Source organism: Colletotrichum karsti (assembly GCF_011947395.1).
Source record: "Colletotrichum karsti strain CkLH20 chromosome Unknown Scaffold18, whole genome shotgun sequence".
NCBI classification, from domain to species: domain Eukaryota; kingdom Fungi; phylum Ascomycota; class Sordariomycetes; order Glomerellales; family Glomerellaceae; genus Colletotrichum; species Colletotrichum karsti.
This window is the reverse complement of record NW_024065918.1, coordinates 644,497-663,760: the sequence shown is the minus strand read 5'-3', so window position 1 is coordinate 663,760 and position 19,264 is coordinate 644,497. Positions and strand designations below refer to the sequence as shown.

General features: G+C 57.2%; 5 protein-coding genes across 5 annotated transcripts; 2 read left to right on the top strand and 3 right to left on the bottom strand.

The window, feature by feature from the left end:
• Window positions 1–960: 960 nt before the first annotated feature.
• Window positions 961–1,493, top strand: CkaCkLH20_06283 (uncharacterized protein; the record flags this gene model as incomplete). Its single annotated transcript, XM_038889000.1, has 2 exons — window positions 961–1,079; window positions 1,145–1,493. 2 exons carry the CDS (start codon window positions 961–963, stop codon window positions 1,491–1,493), a joined length of 468 nt encoding a protein of 155 aa, XP_038745801.1.
• A 462-nt stretch (window positions 1,494–1,955) lies between these two features.
• On the bottom strand, window positions 1,956–3,562 carry CkaCkLH20_06282 (iron-containing alcohol dehydrogenase; the record flags this gene model as incomplete). Its single annotated transcript, XM_038888999.1, has 3 exons — window positions 1,956–2,383; window positions 2,439–3,471; window positions 3,533–3,562. 3 exons carry the CDS (start codon window positions 3,560–3,562, stop codon window positions 1,956–1,958), a joined length of 1,491 nt encoding a protein of 496 aa, XP_038745800.1.
• A 1,188-nt stretch (window positions 3,563–4,750) lies between these two features.
• CkaCkLH20_06281 (peptidase family S58) lies at window positions 4,751–5,932 on the top strand (the record flags this gene model as incomplete). The annotated part of the gene is made up of 1 exon (XM_038888998.1): window positions 4,751–5,932. One exon carries the CDS (start codon window positions 4,751–4,753, stop codon window positions 5,930–5,932), a length of 1,182 nt encoding a protein of 393 aa, XP_038745799.1.
• Window positions 5,933–6,136: 204 nt separating this feature from the next.
• Window positions 6,137–9,613, bottom strand: CkaCkLH20_06280 (sulfite reductase flavoprotein component; the record flags this gene model as incomplete). Its single annotated transcript, XM_038888997.1, has 1 exon — window positions 6,137–9,613. One exon carries the CDS (start codon window positions 9,611–9,613, stop codon window positions 6,137–6,139), a length of 3,477 nt encoding a protein of 1,158 aa, XP_038745798.1.
• Window positions 9,614–10,794: 1,181 nt separating this feature from the next.
• CkaCkLH20_06279 (copper resistance-associated p-type atpase) lies at window positions 10,795–14,331 on the bottom strand (the record flags this gene model as incomplete). Its single annotated transcript, XM_038888996.1, has 1 exon — window positions 10,795–14,331. The coding sequence occupies one exon, from the start codon at window positions 14,329–14,331 to the stop codon at window positions 10,795–10,797; it is 3,537 nt and encodes a 1,178-aa protein (XP_038745797.1).
• Between the last annotated feature and the right edge of the window lie 4,933 nt (window positions 14,332–19,264).

The following is a 19,264-nucleotide window of genomic DNA, read 5'->3' as shown; positions in this document are numbered from 1 at the left end:
GGGGTTTGCTGTACACAAAATTTCCCTCGTTAGTTGGAAACGATCCCGAAGATGTCTTTAAGTGCTGTTTTGGTGCTCTGAGTTCCCCAGAGTCATCCGTCGGGTTTTGACTCACAAAAAATCCTCTGGCGTCTCGCGATCGAAGTTTTACCCTGTCAAAATGTTTAACGAGGGGCAGCGACTTGCATTGGCTGCAGCGGGGTAGTCACAAAGGCACTGAGTCAAAGACAATTGCCCTGACTCACCGCCCTGAATCGAGGGGCAGAGACATGTTGCGTGGGGGATTCTTGGAGGGGCATTTTGCAGTGGCTTGAGCGGTGTCACACTGTGCGCTTGCACGGTTACGTCTGTGCCTACTAGGTATGTAACTATCGTTGTCTACTATCAACATCTGACGTAGCTAAGATGTTGGCAGCATGAAATGAGCCCGCTGTTCAATTGGGTTTGTTGAATATCAATATGAATTCCGCACAGCTGGAAATCATACATATCTCCATCGGATTAGAGGGCTCGATCCTTGAAAGGACATGAGAATCAACCGGTTCAGACTTGCTTCTTACTCTGAATACCAGACTAATTTGATCGAGTTATAAACATTAAAAATCAAACATTGTGGGTTTTTGAATCAGGACAAATATCGAAGGCCGTAAGATCGCTGGCATAGAAGGTGAAGTAAAGCGACAGCTTGCTCCTTCCCTTGGTGCAAACGGAATAGGCCAACAAGCTCCTGCCGAATAGCTGCAGCGAACCTTTTCCACGTGCTTCTCGAATAAAACAAAAACGATTCTTCGAGCCTCTCTTCTTCCACATTGGTGCAAAACCAATTTAACACCACTGAAAATTTCGCCTTTCCCCCAAAACCTAGGTCTACCTTCTCGTCTTACTGTCATCTCGTACCAGGTGAATACACCCGCTTCACCCAACCAACACCATCGTTACGAACCAATAAGACCATCGACCATGACATCAAAGGCCGCGAAGATGACCTCGCCAGAGAACGCAGACGGCAGCGGTCCCTCCGAGCTCCGACAGCGGGAAAAGAACATCGAGAAAGCCATCAACCGAGTTTACAAAGCATCGTAAGAATTTCGTCCTCCCTGTCCTCTCCCAGCACCAAATAGCTGACACTAACGTCCACTGGCAGAAGAAACCTCATCCTCGGCCTGCACGCCATGTTCACCCTCCTCGGACTGCTGGGCATCGACATCGACATCGAGTCCCTCCCGGCCGACGACGAGACCGCGAGCGCCGCCTGGAGGGAGAACCGCGAGGAGTTCAGGATCACGCTGATCCAAGTCTACGAAGCCTCGGATAGAGTCCTCGACATGGCGCTCCGCACCGAGAAGCACATGGCCGCCGCCCAGCACGAGAACATGATGCGCGACGTGCTCTTTGTGCGCCGGCTCATCATGGACGTCTTGCCCCAGGAGCTGTACGATCACGTCGTCGGCAAGGGCAAGGAGGTGAGGGGGAAGGGCTTTAAGAAAGCGTGAATGGATAACGGACAGTCGAGGGTGAGGATATCTTCATCAAAATGGAAGGCGCAAGGGGGTTCATGGCGTGACATCGGGGGGCTTCGTTGGCTCTCAAGTCAGTCGCCGCTGCTTGTTTGGATTCTTTTTTAATGTTTCTGCGTTTTCATCTTCATCCTACTGCTTATCAGCATGGGCCAGAGGCGTCGTCAACACATACTTTTGCTGCCTTTTATTTACCGAGTCGATGCAAGAAGCCTGCGGGTCACGCAATAAATCAAACGGCTTCAACCTTCTCTTTTGGACCCCATCTTCGTCCGAATCCGTGATCTTTTCGTATCTTCGTTCTTAGACGTCCAACTTTCAGTCTTCAGGGTGCTCGCCAAAAATGCTTCGATTATATGCTATGACAAATCAGCTCTCGCAAGCTATCCAATTTATCTTCACAACCACATGTTCACGCCCACCATCGCTTCATCAAGATCAATGCGTCAAGGCGTTTTCAAACAACCCCCTCAGTTGCTCTCTCTCCTTCTGAAGCTCCGTCTCCAAACCAGGCGCCAGCATCAGAACTCGAGCCTGCGGAATGGTGCCCTCGACAAGGTCGTCTAGGTGTTCCGTTTCGAAACCGAGCTCCTTGATACCCGCAGGCTGGTCTCCAAGATCCGCGAGGAACTTGGTCAAGGCGTCGGCGAGGACCTCGCCGGCATCCTCTTTGCGCACGCGCGAGACGTCGACGCCGAAGGCCTCAGCGGCCTGGAGGTGGCGCTCCGGGTTGGAGGCGCCGGTGAAGCGGAAGACCGCTGGGGCCGTCACGGCGACGGACACGCCGTGCGGGATGATGGGGTAGTCCACCTTGTAGCCCGCGTGCTGGTAGCCCGGGTTCTGGCCGGAGATGGGGTAGGACATGCCTGACGAGCGTGTTAGCGGTCCGACGCGGAATTCGAAATCGTGTGGTAAACTTACCGTGGCAAAGGTGGACTCCGGCGTTACCGAATCCGACACCGGCCAGCGTCGCGGCGAGAAGCATCTCGCTCTGCGCCTCATAATCATCCGGGTCCCGCACGGCGCGGGGGAGGTACTTGACCGTAGCCCGCAGAGCGTGGAACGAGAACACGTCACTGATCGGGTTCGCGCCCTGGTACGCGGGACGGAGGATGGGGTTCTTCGGACGCGGCACGCGCTCATTGTAGGGGATCGCCGTCCAGGACTCGAGGGAGTGGCAGAGCACGTCGAGGCCCGAGGCGGCCTTGACGGCGGCGGGCATGGTGCGGGTGTTGAGGGGGTCGCAGATGCCGAGCGTGGGCTTCATGTTCCTGTGCGCGACGCCCGTCTTGGCCCTCTTGGAGACGAGGTCGAAGATGGCCGTCCCGGTCGTCTCGGAGCCGGTGCCGGCCGTGGTGGGCACCGCGATGAGGGGCTTCAGGGGCTTGTCGACGGGGCGTCCCTTGCCGAGGGGCGCGTTGACGAAGTCGAGGAAGGGGGCGTCCGGGTAGCACGAGTAGAGGTTCATGAGCTTGGCGGTGTCGATGACGGAGCCGCCGCCGACGGCGAGGAAGGCGTCCGGGGCGAAGGGGCGGGCCCAGTCGATGGCGTCGCGGACGGAGCTGTCCTTGGGCTCGACGCGGGTCTTGTTGTAGACCTTGTAGTTGATGCCCTCGCGGTCGAGGGCCTCGCGGACCTGCTGCATGGCGAAGAGGCCGTCGACGGTGGGGTCGGTGACGACGGCGACGCGCTTGGCGCCCATGTTGGCGAAGTCCATGCCGACCTCCTGCGTCGAGCCGGGGCCGAAGCGGATCGAGGAGGCGGCCATCTCAAAGGCGTATTCCTTCTGGGGACCGTCGACGGGTGTGGCGAAGTTACGCGAGCCGGTTCGGAGGGGTCGCGGGGTGAAGTTTAGGGGGTTGTGGTGGTGGTGATGGCCGGGGTTGGTGTGGCAGGGGCATGATGGCGGATGGGCTTGGATTGTGCGCAGGAGGGAGACGGCGCGGGTCGCGGCCTGAGTTGATGTGAGTTTGAGATGAGGCTCGTGAGAGAGAGAGGGGGGCGACGGGACTTACGTTTGGGAGGACCCTGAGCGAAGGCGTCATGGTGGGCGTTTATGAGAGACCGCTGATCTACGTGGTGTGTGCTAGACGGCTTACAAGATCGGATGGGACGGATTGGCTCAGGTGAGATGTGAGATGAACCAGCGAGATGAGAGGTGAAGCCTTTGGGAGCGAGGTTGAAGAGGAGCGATGTCGGGATTCACCTCCCGCACCTCCTCCGCACAGAGCTTCCCCCATGCTAGGTTGTCTTGGTAATGACGGACAACACTGAACTTCCCCGAGGATTTGGAGCGTTTTGGAGGTGCTTCCCCGCATTCCGACTCCACTTACCGGCCGAGCGATCTGGTGTGGGGTCCGTTTGCCGAGGTACATATCCGTAAGGTTGACAGAAGGTCACTTCTCAATTGTCGTGATATTTCCTGTTCAGGAACACAAATACGCTTCACATCGTCAATCGAATGAAGGACACACGTAAGTCAGCCTATTCAATTTGTCAGAATTGCTAACGTTATCGTATTCGGTAACCCCGGTGGTCTAATCGGCGGCCTGGTAATCTCCAGGCGGCCATTATCCATCTGCATGAGCTTCAATGCTGCCTGCTCTCATTGCGTCTGACATCAATTGTAATTGAAATAATTATCATTCGACGCTATTGTAGTGCGAAATATTGCTCTCGTTATTCGTGAAGCTTCTTCTGCAGTTCCCGACTTAGCCGAAGAGCTAAGTCAATACAACACAGTAATTACACCTCAACTGCTGAGGACAACCGTGACAACCTAGCGACAGTCTCAGCGAACATCTCCAAAAGTTCCTTTAGTCTCAGTCTCAATCGCTTCGCTTCGCATTGCCAGGCATCAGGGCTCGCCTGTGTAAGCCGTCGTCGACGCCGACGACGAAAAACCCACGCAAGCGGAGTACGCGTTGTCGGCAAAGGCAGCACTTCCCTGCACGACCTGCCCGAACGAGCAAGTCGAAACCCACGCACTGCTTACACGGCGGCCGACCCGCCCAATGAACACAATGGTTCATGATGATTCATCCCGTAGTCGCGCCAGTTAATTGGGTCGCAGTGGAGGCTCACACGATCCTTCGCCAACCCGTACGCCGACAGCTTTGAATTGGCGATGATGGAAGACCTGTATAAAATGGTTGCCATTGCGCGACCAAGCTGCTATTGCTGAGAAGTAGGACCGCAAGCACTTCAAGTCTAAAACAATTACTTCTAACACAATGGCCACCCAATCCACCCCCACAACCACAACGGCGGAACCCCGCGCCCGCGTCCGCGAGGTCCTCCCGAATCTCCACCTCGGCACCCACCCGCCCGGCCCCAAAAACTCCATCACCGACGTCCCCGGCGTCCTCGCCTCCACCCAGGAGATCCACTCCGCCCCCGGCGTCAACACCGGCGTCACCGTCATCCTCCCCCGCGACACCTGGTTCAAGGACGCCTGCTACGCCGGCATCTTCCGCTTCAACGGCTCCGGCGAGCTCACCGGCTCCCACTGGATCGAGGAGACCGGCCTGCTCGCCAGCCCCGTCGTCCTCACTAACTCCCTCTCCGTCGGCGACGCCTACCGCGGCGTCTACGAGCACTCCATCCGCCACTACGCCAACGCCAACGGCGAGGTCGCCTGGTTCCTGTTACCTGTCGTCGGCGAGACCTTCGACGGCTACCTCAACGACATCGCCAAGCTCGCCGTCGCGCCCGCCGACGTCGTCCGCGGCATCGAGACCGCCGCCGCCGACCCCGTGCGCGAGGGCAACACCGGCGGCGGCACCGGCATGATCTGCCACTACTTCAAGGGCGGCACGGGCTCGAGCTCGCGCGTGGTCGGCGGGCTGGACGCCGACGGCAACCCCACGTCCTACACGGTCGGCGCCCTCGTGCAGGCCAACTACGGCAAGGCGGCGCACCTGCGCGTCGGCGGGTTCCCCGTGGGGCGGGCGCTCGAGGCGGAAAAGGCCGCGGCGCAGGCCGACGTCGCCGCGCACAAGGAGAAGAAGGACGGGTCCATCATCGTCGTCATCGCGACCGACGCGCCGCTGACGCCCGTGCAGTGCCAGCGGCTGGCGAAGCGGGCGACCGTCGGGCTCGCGCGGGTCGGCGGGTACGGGCATAACCCCTCGGGCGACATCTTCCTCGCCTTCTCGACGGGGAACGCGGTCCCCGTGCAGACGCTTGATAGTGAGAAGAAACACGTGGACCCGTTCAAGGCGAGGGCGTTGAGGGTCGAGAGCGTGGATGATACGACTATCAACGGGTTGTTTGAGGCGGCGGCGGACGCGACGGAGGAGAGTATTTATAACGCGCTGTGCGGCGCCGAGACGATGACGGGGTTCTGTGATAGGAAGATCGAGGCGTTGCCTTTGGATCGGTTGAGGGAGATTATGGCCAAGTACGATTCGTAAATGGTTTCTACTTGGGTTGTACGGCATGGGGGTTACTTTTCTGGGTATCACGTTTGCAAAAAGTTCACCATGATCACTATTGATATGAGAAATATTCATTCACATTCTAAAAAAAACAAGGCTATTTGACCAAGAAAACTTTTCAGCAGGCTCGCATCCGTAGATGATTATGTATATGTACAGACAAATCCCGAGGCACACACTCTAGTACACCTCGAGAATGTAGCGGTCCTCCTCCTTGAGCTTCTCGATCTCGCTGCTGGCGTTGACCTTCTTGCCGCTCTGCCTGGCCTCGGTGTTGATGGCCTCCATGAGCACGTCGGTGACGTCGGGGACGGGCCAGGTGGGACCGCAGAGGTAGAAGCTGCCCTCGTCCTTGATGTAGCTCTGGACGAGGTCGCGCATGGACTCGCGCATCTTGTCCTGGATGTAGACCTTCTGGGGCTGGTCGCGGGAGAAGGCGGCGCCGAGGTGGGTGATGACGCCGGCGTCGAGGTAGGCCTCCCACTCCTCGCCGTAGAGGTACTCCTCGCGCTGGTGGCGGGAGCCGAGGTACAGCAGGATCGAGCCGATCTCCTCGCCGCGGGCCTTCTGGAGGGCGCGGTACTGGACGAAGGCGCGGAAGGGAGCCAGACCGGTTCCGAGACCGGCCATGATGAGGGGCGCCTTGGGGGAGGACGGCAGCTTCATGACGGAGGGCTTGACGGAGACGGTGACCTTGGCGCCCACGGGGAGGGCCGAGAGGTAGCGGGTGGCGTGGCCGTAGCGGGTGCGGCCGCGGGGGTCGACCCAGTCGACGACGACGATCATGAGGGCGACCGAGTTGGGGGTGACGGCCTGGGCGGAGGCGATGGAGTACTCGCGGCGCTTAAGCGGGGAGATAATGCGGACGAGGTCGTGGAACGAGGGGCGGGCCGAAGGGAACTCCTGCAGAATGTCGACGTAGGTGAGCGTGTCGACCTCGGAGCGCTTCTTAAAGTCCTCGGCGCCGGTGGCGCCGCCGAGACCGACGAGGATGGCCTTCTCCTTCTCGTCCGAGGCGAACTCGGCGAGGGCCTCGTAGAAGCGCTTGGGCGGCTTGCCGAGCACGTCGATGTTCTGCTTGAGGGACTGGTAGACGGTGCGGGTCTCGAAGGCGTTGGGGTCCTCGCGGGCGGCGACCTGGACGAGGGCCTCGGGGTCGAGGCCGTACCACTCGATGAACTCGCGGACCTCCTGCTCGTCGTTCTCGGCGTGGATGCCCAGGGCCTCTCCGATGTTGTAGGTGACGCCAGAGTCGCCGAGGTCGAACTCGATGTGGAAGATATTGCGGTCGTAGGTGGTGGGGGTGAGACGACGGTTCTCCTTGACGGTGACGGTGGAGGTCTTGACGGGCAGCTCGGGACGGAGGGTAGACTGGGTGCCGTAGGCCTCCTTGAAGGCGAGACCCTTGGCGGCGGCCTGCCAGTCGACGAGCTGGGACTCCTCCTCGGGCTCCTCCTTGTCGAAGGCCACGAAGCTGTTGGGCTTGATGGTGGCAGGGAGCTCGCTGACGACAACGTCCTCGGGAAGCTCGGCCCAGGCGGCCTGGGACTCGACCTTGCGCAGGCACTGGCCGAGGGCGTCGACGCACTCGGCAAGGGTGTTGGGGAAGCCCTCGATCAGAGCGATCTTGGAGATTTCCTCAGCGGAGATGTCGGGGCGGGCGATCTTGAGGAAGGCAAGCTCGAACAGGAACTTGACGACCTGGGGCTCCTTCTCGAAGGCAGGGGAGGCGGCAACGTCGAGGACGTGGAGCTCAATGCCCTTGTCCTGGATCTGCTTGCGAACAACAGGGGAAAGACGCTTCTCGACGTCCTCCTCCTTGAAGTTGGGAAGCTTGAGCAGGAGCTTTCCGTTGGTGCAGACGCTCTTGACAACGTCGAGGTCCTTGAGGATCTTCTCCTCGCCGACAGCGACCACGTCGGCCTCCTCGATGGCGTAGGGAGCCTCGACAGCCTTCTTGGAGCTGCGGATGTCGGTGCGGACGATACCGCCCTGGGTAAGGTTGTCGAACGACTCGTGGACGTAGACATTGCTGGTGGACTCGCGGGACAGCAGGTTGCTGACAACAGCGGGGGAGTCGACGGCGGCGGAGTCGTCGACGTCCCAGAAGGTGTACTGGTGAGCCTGGACCAGGGAGGGGAAGTGCTTGGACTCGGCCTCGCTGTTCAGGAGCTTGCCGAAGATGTCGGCAACGGTCTGAGGGGTCAGGGCCTCCGAGGCGGAGTACTTGACGTCGCGGATGGCGGGGTCCTGGCGCCACTTGCCGGAGAAGGAGACGGCGGTCAGGACGTCGGTGTACAGAGCAGACTGCAGGGAGGCGTCGTTGACGGCAACCTCGTCCTTGACCTGGCCAAGAACGGAGATGGTGCGGGCAGAGGCGGGGATGGCAGACAGGAACGCCTCCTCGACGAAGGGGCGGTAGACGCGGACGTTGATGGCGCCGACCTTGGCGCCGTCAGCAGCAAGACGGTTAACGACCTGCTTCGCCAACTGGGTCTCCGCGCTGCCGAAGACGACGAGGACAGCCTCGGCGGCCTCGTGGCCGTGGTACTCGAACAAGTCGTAGGCGGTGCCGAGCTCGTTGTTGAAGAGCTTCAAGAGCTCAACAACCTTGCCGGAGTCATCGAGTCTCTTGTTCAGAGACTGGACCTCGCTGGAGATCTTCTGGTAAGTCTCGGCAACACCCTTCTTGTTCATGGCGTCGGAGGCCTTGAGAGTCTGCTTGGCCAGCTTGACGCCGTCCTCAACACCAAGAGTAGGTGTGAGAGCGGTCATGAGGGTGGCCAGGAGAGCAGTGTGCTGGCTCTCGTGGTCCTCGGTGGGGTCGAGGTGCTTGTTGAAGACATCCAGAAGATCGGCGACCTTGGAGGAGATGGCGGCTCTCTCAGTGACACCGGTGGACTCGGAGGTGATGTTGTTGTACAGGTCGGCAATGCCGCTCTCGCTCAGCGCATCAACGACGCGGGAGGTCTCGCGGGCGAGTCTGACACCGTCGTAGATGTGGAGAGTGGGCATGAGGGCAGCCATGAGGGTAGCGAACAGAGCCATGTGCTGGGTCTCGTACGCGCTGGAGCTGGCAACAAGACCAAGACCAAGCTCCTCGGCGGTGCGCAGGGCAGTCTCGTAGTCGGAAACCAGGCCGTTCGCGGCATCGTAGTCGAGAGCCGCAACGTGGGCAACGAAGGGGGAGGCAACTCCGTACAGCAGGCTCAGCTGGTCAAGAGCGGCGCGCAGGTTCCTCAAGCTCAGGGTAGGGGCGAGCAGGGTCTGTGGCAGGTGTCTCTTGGCCAGGTCGAAATCCGGGCTGAAGATGTATCCAAGGGCGAGGGCACCGGCGCCGGTCCTCGTCTGAAGCTGGACGAGGTCGGTGGTGTCGCCATGGATGTTCTTCTCCTTGGCCTCGGCCCAGGCCTTGGCGGCGACGTCGAGGTCGAAAGTCGGGGCGGAATAGGAGAAAATCTTGTCGGACAGCAGGAAGGCAACCTGCTGGACAAGCAGTTGGGCCGTCACGTAGGTCGGTCCGGAGATGGAGGAGAGAGCCACGGGTTGGCCAAAGGGGAGGGTGGAAGAGACCTTGTTGACGGGGGCAACGGGTTCCGGAGACTTCGCATCGAGGACGGCAGCAGAGCCGCTGCTCTCTTGTTGCTTGAACTGCATCTTGGGAGGTTGTCGAGACAGAAACTTGGGAGTAAACACAGCAAAGAAGATGCGATTAAAGATGGCCCAGTATAGACGGAGGACCAGAAGGAGAAGCCTCACCACCCGCAAGAGAATGGTCGCTACTGAACAATTGATTCACCAAGAGCAAGCAGAATCACTTGCTTCAACCCGAACGAAAGTTTCTTCGTTCTAGGATGAACTTGGGATCGTGGAGGAAAAGGAAATGTAAGTGAAAGGTAGGTATCTTCTCCAGATCGAAGAACTCCGAGCAGGGTCCGAAGGATATAAAAAAAAAATTGTAAGAGAAGGACAAGGGGAACTTGTCATAGCCGGCCTTACCTGGATTGCTGGCACCAGTCCTTTACGGCAGATTACCTAGCAAAAAAAGCACAGGGAACGTTGGACCCATGCTTATGCGCTGTTGCCGTTCGTCACGGTCAACCTCTCTGCTTTTCGTGCTCATGTTGGCGTGCGAAACTCGGCGTTTGGAAATTGTTGAAGCTCGCAGAATCGCGACTAGGGGACAATTGCGCCATCGCGCGCCAATGAGATGGCCCCAGACATGTGCGGACGCCCCACATTGCACCATTTTCGATCCACTAAAGGTCCCTTGGCCGGACGGGGCCTGCTTACCAAATCCACCCCGGGCACGTCTCGCCTCGAATTGCGTGCTCGACTCGACTCCTCCAGGTTCCGGAATTGCAAGCGTCAAAGCCGTCTTTGCCCCAGATTCTGCTTCCTCGGTGGCAATCTCGTCCGGTATTTTCACTGCCGGTGCTCTTTAACCCCAGGCTGTCGGTTTCCCGGCCGGTTCTCGGTGCGGTACCCGCTCGGCCACGGCATCGGCACCCGCCCCGATGATTTCACCACTTCAACCTCAACACGCACTGGTGATGTGATGTGAGGAGGGCTTTTGATTGAAAATGAACTAATCAGTTCATATGTTCTTATTCATGTCTCGGTGTAGAGTAATGCTCATGACCTTTCCAATTACATGCTGACTTATGCATTCGTGGAATTACTTCTCCATTCTACTAACTGAAGTTATCCTACTGAATACGCTGATGCCATCCGTTCTATCCTATGGGTCGCCCCTTGTTTATCCAGTACATTAGACAGTAATACACGCTCGGGGATGAGCAAGATTTAAAAGAAAGAGAAAAGCAAAAATGACATATCTATGCATTCCGAACACCACGGGGCCGGAAGCCAAGACCTGGAACCTTGGAGCGCAGCGCAAGAGAGCTCAAAACAACGCTGATACTGCTGAGAGCCATTGCCAAACTAGCCCAAACGGGGTCCAGGCGAATATGCTCTCCAGAAGACGTCGTAATGGGGTACAAGCAGCCTGCCGCGATGGGGATGGCGAGCAGGTTATAGATGACTGCCCAACCAAAGTTGACCTTGATCCGACGGAAGACACTTCGGCTCAGGTCGAGAAGCGTCACCACTGCCCGTAAATCGCTTGTCACAAGGACGAAGTCGGCACTCGAAATAGCCACATCGCTGCCACTACCAATGGCAATGCCGACGTCGGCCTTGGTCAACGCAGGGGAATCGTTGATGCCGTCGCCGACCATGGCAACCGTGGCTCGGTTTGTCGAATGCTCGCGCGATCTACCGACCCGGGCCTTCAGCACGCTCTGTAGGTACGTGATCTTGTCCGCCTTCTCCCAGGGAAGAACCTCGGCCAGTACGTTGTCAGGGTTAATGCCAACGCGCGAAGCCACAGCCTTCGCAGTGACGATGTTGTCACCAGAGAGCATCCAGACGCGAGTACCACGATCCTTGAGTGCGCGGATGATGGGGAACGCTTCGGGGCGAATTGGATCCGAGATAGCCAGCGCGACCACCAGTGTCCACGGCGCATCGGCACCAGCTGTCGCGGGCTTGATGGCACCGAGAGCAACCGACTTGGCCTCGGTCTTCCACAGCTGTAGCTGAGTAGACACTTGCTCGACGAGCTCGACTTTGTAGTCGCGCATGAGGGACTCGTTGCCCACGATCATTTCGATGGAATCTTCCGGCTTCTCCCCACGGCTCTTTGCCTTGACGCCCTTGCCAGGTAGTTCCTGTACGTTTTCCACTTCTGTCCAAACCTCGGTCTGTGTCGCGCAGTACGACACGATAGCCTTGGCCACTGGGTGACTGCTGTTCTCCTCGACTGCTCGCAATGTGGCCAGAACCATGTCGCTTTCCACTGTGGTGTCTGCCATGTCAAGGAAGAGCTTAGCATCGGTAACCTTGGGCTCGCCGCCAACAGTCAATGTGCCGGTCTTGTCAAAGACAACAACGTCGACTTTGCTCGCCTTCTCGAAGGCCTCGCCACCTCCCTTTGCAAGAATGCCGTGCTTCGCTGCGAGGCCACCACCTACAAAAATGGCTGTGGGAGCTGCCAGGGCCAAGCCGCAAGGACAGGCCACAACGAAGACGGAGATGGCAAACTGCAGAGCAAAGGCAACCCAGCCACCCTCCGTGTTGAGATGGCGCCTTTGGATCGCTCCGGCATAGCCAAGAACGATCCAGGTCAGCCAGGTCAGTACTGCAATGAGGGTGATGATCGGGACGAAGTAGGCTGTCAACCTGTCGGCAATGCGTTCCATCGGCGCTCTCTTCGTTTGGCCTTCGCGAACGATGGACACGATTCGGTCGAGCATGGACGCCCCCGCAGCGCCCGTGATGCGTACCTGAAGGGCCGAGTCCTTGTTGACCGTTCCGGCGTGAACCTCATCTCCCGGTACCTTCTTAATGAGACGGGACTCGCCGGTCAAGCTGGATTCGTCAAAGCTGCTCTCGCCCTCCACCACAACGCCATCCGCAGCAGGCGATGCCCCGTGGGGTACGCGAATGATGTCGCCGTACTCGAGCATGTCGACGCCGACGACTGAGTCTGTCGTCTTGCCGATGGAATCTTTGGTGATCAGTGTGGCAGTGGTAGGTCTCAGCTTGCCCAACGCCTCGACCGCATCGCCCGTCTTTGACTTGCTGTATGCCTCGATCAGGCGACCGAGAAGTAGAAACAGAGTCAAGAAGACAACCGAATCAAAATAGAACTGAGTGTCGTCGATCATCTCCGGCTTGGTAATGGCTGCTGCCACCATCTGACAGATGGATGAGACGTAGGCGATGGTCGTTCCGAGTGACATGAGCATGTTCATGCTTCCAAACTTGTAGAAACGTCGCAGAATGGGCGTCTTACTGCCGGGACGCCACAAGTTCGTGATCTCCTTGATCGCCCTCGTGTGGAAAACATCCGCACCAAAGAAATACACCGGTGTTGCGAGGATGAACAGGGCGACTTGCGCTCGGTTGATACCGGAAACCCATGGCTTCATGAGATAGTGCTTCCCATGATCCGAATTGGATACGAGACTCATGTACACAATGCCAATGACGAAAGTCGGAATGCTGACCGCCAGTGTAAGGTAGATTCTCCTGAGAAGTTGCTGCTGGTGCTTTCTCGTGATAAGCTTTGAGCGTTCCTCCAGGCTGGGCGGATGGTAGATTGTGGCTTTGAACGCAGGGTCTGCAGCGTCAATAGCGGACAGAATCTGTCGAATGGTGAAGGACGGCGCTTCGGGTGTGTACTTGACGGTGATGATGGGTTTCTGGGGTGTGGGCTCTTCCATAACCTTGACACGCTTGAAGGATCTGAGAGAATGCGAGACTCGGCCAGGGCAGTGCTGGCAGTAGAGCCCATGAATCGAGATCTGAACCGTACGCTCCTGGGCACCCTTTTGCTCGTTCTTGACGCTCGTCACGGAGTCCAAGGTAGCATCGTAGCCCATATCCTCGATCGCTTCAACAATTTCATCCTGCTTGCCGTCTTCCGTATAATCGATGGTGGCGCTGTTCGTAACCAAGTTCACTACGACGTTGGAAACCCAATCTTTCTTGCTCAGCTGTTCTGTGATGGTGTTGGCGCAAGCGGCGCAGGTCATGCCTCCGACAGCGACGGTAGCCCTCCATGAACCGACTTCGGAGGTCTCGTCTTGCCCGAGGCCAGCCACGCTGTCGAGATGCGCGTCATAACCCATGTCTTCGATCATCTCGACGATGTCGTCTTGTTTTCCCTCCTCTGTGAAATCGACAGTAGCACTGTTGGCCACCAGATTGACGACAACGTCGGAAATCCAGTCCTTTTTGCTGAGCTGTTCGGTGATTGCATTACTACAGGAGGCACAGGTCATTCCTCCAATGGAGAGGGTTGCCCTCCACTGGCTGGGCGTTTCGGTGCCTGACTCTCTGCGTGTGTCGGAGCTGCTGCTGCCGTGGTCTGGCAAGTACTCGTGTACGGGTGAGCGACAAGAGCCATGGGGAGTGGATTCCTCGGACTCGCGGCACTGTTTGCAGTTCAAAAGGTGAGCCTCCCGTTGGACTGGTGATTCAGTGGGTGGCCAGGTGGTTAAGTCTATCACACCAAAGGCGTCTTGGCCCTGGATTGCCACGTCCAAATCACTGGTGGTAGCAGCCGTTGTGGTGACACCGCTGATTTCGAAGCCGGCTTCCTGTAATGCCTTGGCCATGGAGCGGATGGTGATGTCGGGGGTGTCGGTGTGCCTGTGTTCAATGGTGACGACCGAGGTGACGACGTTGGGTGACACCCAGATCACGTCGCGACTGCAAGACTCTTTGAGAGCCTGCTGGATTGATGACACGCATGATGGGCAGTGGAGGTTGGCCAGCAGAAACGAGGTGGTGATGCGGGGATTCATGGTTGCTCCTATGGTTGTTGTCGTGGTCCGCAGTCTCCCTTTTGACTGGCGCCTCTTCGGTTGGTGGATTCCTCTCGGCATTTGCCTGGCAGCGTCGTCTGCTGGCCCTTTTTGCTCTGCAATCTTCTGAGCTCCAGAGGCGAGGAAGGTGTTCAACCCCGGATAAAATGCAATTCAACAGTAATCACTGGCTACTGTGACAAAATTGATGACAACCTTCAACTCGAGGGGTCGCAAAAAGGCCTGGATCATGTGAGAACCTCAACGGTTAAATCGAGGCTGTTGGCCCGTTCCCTGCTGCTGTGTCAGTTTCCTTTGTTCGCCTCTGCCTACTCTGGTCTGATACTCACAGGGAAGAATATAAGTCTCAAAAAAAAAGTGACCAATACCACGTCTAGAAAATACACACGATCTAAGGACACCGGTCGACACGACTCGACGATGTTGTGGCTGGTGGTAGTCGATGTGATTACAGAGATGTAGTTGTAATGGATCGACGTAGCGCGCTGCCGATGGCCGAAATGGTGGCTGTCAAACCCCGGATCCCTTGACGAGCAATATGAAAGTTGCGACGGAAGGCCGATCTAGGTTCGGGAAAGACAGACGCCCATGGTTTTATTAACTGCCTGTCAATGCATGTTCTAGGATAGGACCATCTGACTTTTCATTCCGCGGCATTTGTGCTGTCTTTTTGCAATGTTGACCAGATTGCCCCTTGCCTCATTGGGGGTGCGCGTTTTGTGCGGTGCAGATTTTTGAGAGTCGGCGACCGAAGTTGCCTCCTTCCGCCCAGTGAGCGCACTGTAGCAGCTCGGTAAGGATTCACTGTGTCCGTACTGTCCATTCCGCACAAAAAGCGCAGGTTCTGACGTAATCTGCTCATTATGGGTCCGTCCAGGTTTCATTTGGGTGCCTCAAGGGGCGCGCTGATACGCCAAAGCAACGCGCTTGGATCTGGAATCGACATGAACTTTCCGATAACACATTTTATGAGCCATCAAACCATCACGTTGGTCATCTTGATTTTATGCCCACCATTTTTAATCGTTCATCATTGGAAGTGGCAAATCCACCGCCTGCGTCTGCCGCGTCTACAGCGTCTCCCCGCATCCCGCTAGCCGCTAGCTGCAGCATGATCCACGCATCTGCAGCATTTCCAAGCGCAATTCCGCCTCCAATTGATCGATTCAGCCCGCCATCAGGGAAATGTCCGATCTTCTCGGCGGTTCTGTCCCTCGACCCCTGCTCAGTGCCTGTCGATCACTCTTCCTGGAATGAGGTTCAACCAGCGAGTGTGCGGCTCCTCAACCATGGCCTGGAGCTGGTCTATAGAAGCTGTCTGCCCCTGCTGTTATCAAGAACTACGACTTCCTGCTCCTGTGTCAAGACTTGAATATCGGGAGACAGAGCAACTCAGCTTCTGCTGCAGTTTCCATCAGTCTGAGCAGTCTCCCACAAGAAATAGACCACGACGAAGGACGGGGAAGAAAAAGACGACAGCAGATATTGACGAACAACATCAACAATGCCGACGACGGCGAGCTGCAAGATCTTTTCCAGCGACCCAATGTCTCGGAGAATATTCTGGAACGGAAACTTCGGATACATCTCGCATGACTGAACACGCGACACATCGGATCAGCGCTCGGACTATCAACGGTATCAATGTTGGATACCTCTAACGACGCCTCAGCCCATGGCCGAAAACCCAGCAAATCCAGCCGTTCTACGTCGACACCTGTCTCCTGGTTTTCAGACGATTACCACGTTTACAAGAGCCCGGACATGGACACTTTTGTCTGTTCTACTGCCCTGTCAACGCGTCTATCCGCAGTCGTGGCGGAGCTCCAACAAGCATCACCAAATGCCATTGCCTATCTGAGCCATGCCGCGTCCATGTGACGCATCGGCCAATTTGTCAGTCTTGTCTGCAAAAGCCACCGGATTCTACATTGCTGGTGCTGACACCACGGCATCCTCACGCCACGGGCTGAGTCGCATATGGTTTCCTTGGCTTTCAAGATGGCAATCTCGGGAATGGGTCAACGACCGGCAAACGAGTTTGCCTTCGCCAAGACCTCGCGATCGAATCGCAAAAGTGCAAAAAGTCTTGCGGATGGCCTTTGGTAATTGGCTCGAGGCTGAGAGGCTGAGATGGGCGCAGCAGGCTTTAACGTCCGCTAGGGTGCCAAAGCCTCGGCGCAATCAATCAGGCGTAACTCGCAACGCTTCAGACATTGCCCAAGAGCCACGAACGATTGGCCCAAGCCACAGTCAACCCAACAATCATTTCTTCGACATTCATGGGTTCGCCCAGCCGGAGGTCTCGGGTTCGCATCGTGGGCTTGGCGGGCCACCGGGCGAAGAAGCAGGGATACGATCACTTGACCTGCCCCTAAGCACGCTGCCACGGCCCGTATCTCCAACCCGGCGGGCTGACCTAATGCCTAATGGCAGCGGTGCATCACCCTACGCCGCTGGAATGTCGCTGACAGGCAGACGGTCTGCTGCTAGCCCCGACTGAGAATGCCGTGTGCATCTGACTGAAGGCTTCAGTGGGATTTCATTGGCAACCGCAGCATCCGACCGTCGAACCGCGACCTGGACCCCGACCCTGTGACTCACGCCCCAGCCCCCGTGCCGGCCTTCAGACCCACGCCGGAAACCCGACCGCCGGCCATCGAGGGTTGGGCTCCGTGCTGGCCAACATGGATCGCGCACCCTGCCATTCACAGACACGTCAGGCATGGCCTAGGGAATCACGACCGCGACGCACACGCGACGAAAAGCAACACGAACAACATCAACAAGCCGTGTTATGGGATTTCCCAACATGCATCACGATCCGGCGTGGGGTCGAAGCCTAAATCCTGCTTCCTGATGCCGCCCCCAGCCACATCCTTTAACGAACCGCACGCCCGGCAACGCCCACGCACACCCTCCGATCCGTTGACCGACATTTCCAACAAGACGGCGACGATTCAACGATCACCACCGGTCCGAACCACAAGGATGCACGCTGTGCCTCCAACAACAGGCACGACATCTGACGGCGTACTAGGCTTCCTTCACAGTGTTCCCCCTCTCCAACCCCGCCTTCGCTCGAGGATCATTCCCAAGCACGCAAGATACGTGTACCGTCGCTGACAAGCCGATCCCAGCCATCAGCCTTCTAACTTTTCAAGGCCCGACCACGTCTAGACGTCACCACCAGGACCCCTAAAACCTGCGTTGGGCGTTCTGCATGCTGCATTCCGCAACTCTGTGCATCGCCCAAACGCCGTGCATGGCGATGCCAACAGAACTCTGTTTCTCTCTCCCTTCAAACGGTGACGATGGAACGGCTGGCCACACACACTTTCAAGAGGAAGGCGAGCGAATATTCCCCGAGAATTCCCCCTGTGAAACCCGGGCATCACGATCGCGCATTCCGGTCGATCGTGACTGACAACCACCCCCGAATGTCCCCGGGAAACCGCACACAACCAGCAGCATCTTGCCCGAAATCCCCCGTCCCATACACCCGTCCGGAACCAACGACATCGGGGACGAGTCCCGACCTTCGGAGGCACATAGACTCCACTCACAAACTAACATAGGCAGCTACCTACTCAACAGGTGTGTGTCAATGTGTCAATGCAAACTCGTAGACGTCTGGGCGCGGAGAAACCAATTTCATCAAGCCTGGCGCGTCCGGACAGCTGGGAAATCCAGATCGTCCCTCAGACGGACGGATGCGATGTGAAAATGACCGGTAGAAAAATCCAAGCCAAGAAAACCGCTGAATCTGGACAATGTCTCTCATCCCCGTTCTCCCATTCTGGGCGCGGCAGTGAGACCCCCCATTATGGCCGTACCGAAGGCGCGCCTCTCCCGCAACAGCCTCTGTCCCAAAAGCCGAAGAGCCTGGGCTTGCGGTACCGGAGAATCCGTGATACCATCATCAATCCAGCAAGAAAAAAATAGGTTTATGAGATTTTCGGATCGATTCAAACTTGCTTTCTACTCTTCCCAGTCTCCCTCCCCCCGCGTCACCCGCGATCCTTGTAAACCTATGATGCTATAAGGTTACAACACACCCCCGGAGGACCCGATTCATGTGTGCATGGGCGATGCGAATCATGACTTGGGGGCCACCAGACTTTGGAAGTAGTCATGTCCCCCCCGAGTCGTGTACTCTGTCAATCTCTGCCTATCAAACTTGACGTGTTCGCGATAACGAGAGCTTCGGTAGCCGTATCAGTGACATGATGAAGTCTAGTTTGTGAAGAACGATCGCTACTGTGGTTGTCGTGCCTGCCTGCCTGGCTGGTAGGTACTCTGGTAGCGGCGTGTTGGAGCTTGAAATCGACTCGCTACGATTCATGTCCTTACCATCACCATCACCAACTCATTACCCAAAGAACGAAAACATCCCTCGAGGAAAGAGGTTAATCATCACGAGTCCAGTCCAGCCCATCGAAAAAGAAGAAAAGAAGAAAAAATGACACTCACTTGAAAAAAATTTCTGCAAGTGACCTATCTACCTTCGCTTCGGTGATAGCAATGTCTCGCATGTGAAGCTGAATGCGAAGGTCTCCCCCACCCGGACACACGACCGGCTGCATCCAACGTCACGAGGGTTCGTCGAGTCGGGTGTGCATGCCACTAGGGAGCCAACCGTTCTAGAACCGCGACGCCCTGCATGCGGGAGGCAGGCCGGTAGTTCACGAAACCAAACAGCGATCATTGAATCACGAGTGCGGGAACAGATGAATTGTTTGGAAACGGGTAGTGCCCGTGTTTTTCTTGGGAATCCTCGTGAGGAGACCTTGTATCTCGTAGATAGCATCGCTTCGTCCCTTGGGAGCGATCGACCATAACCCAACAATCCCGACCGTGCGGGATACCAAAACAACCTGATATAAAACAAAGATCATGTTCATGAATGTCC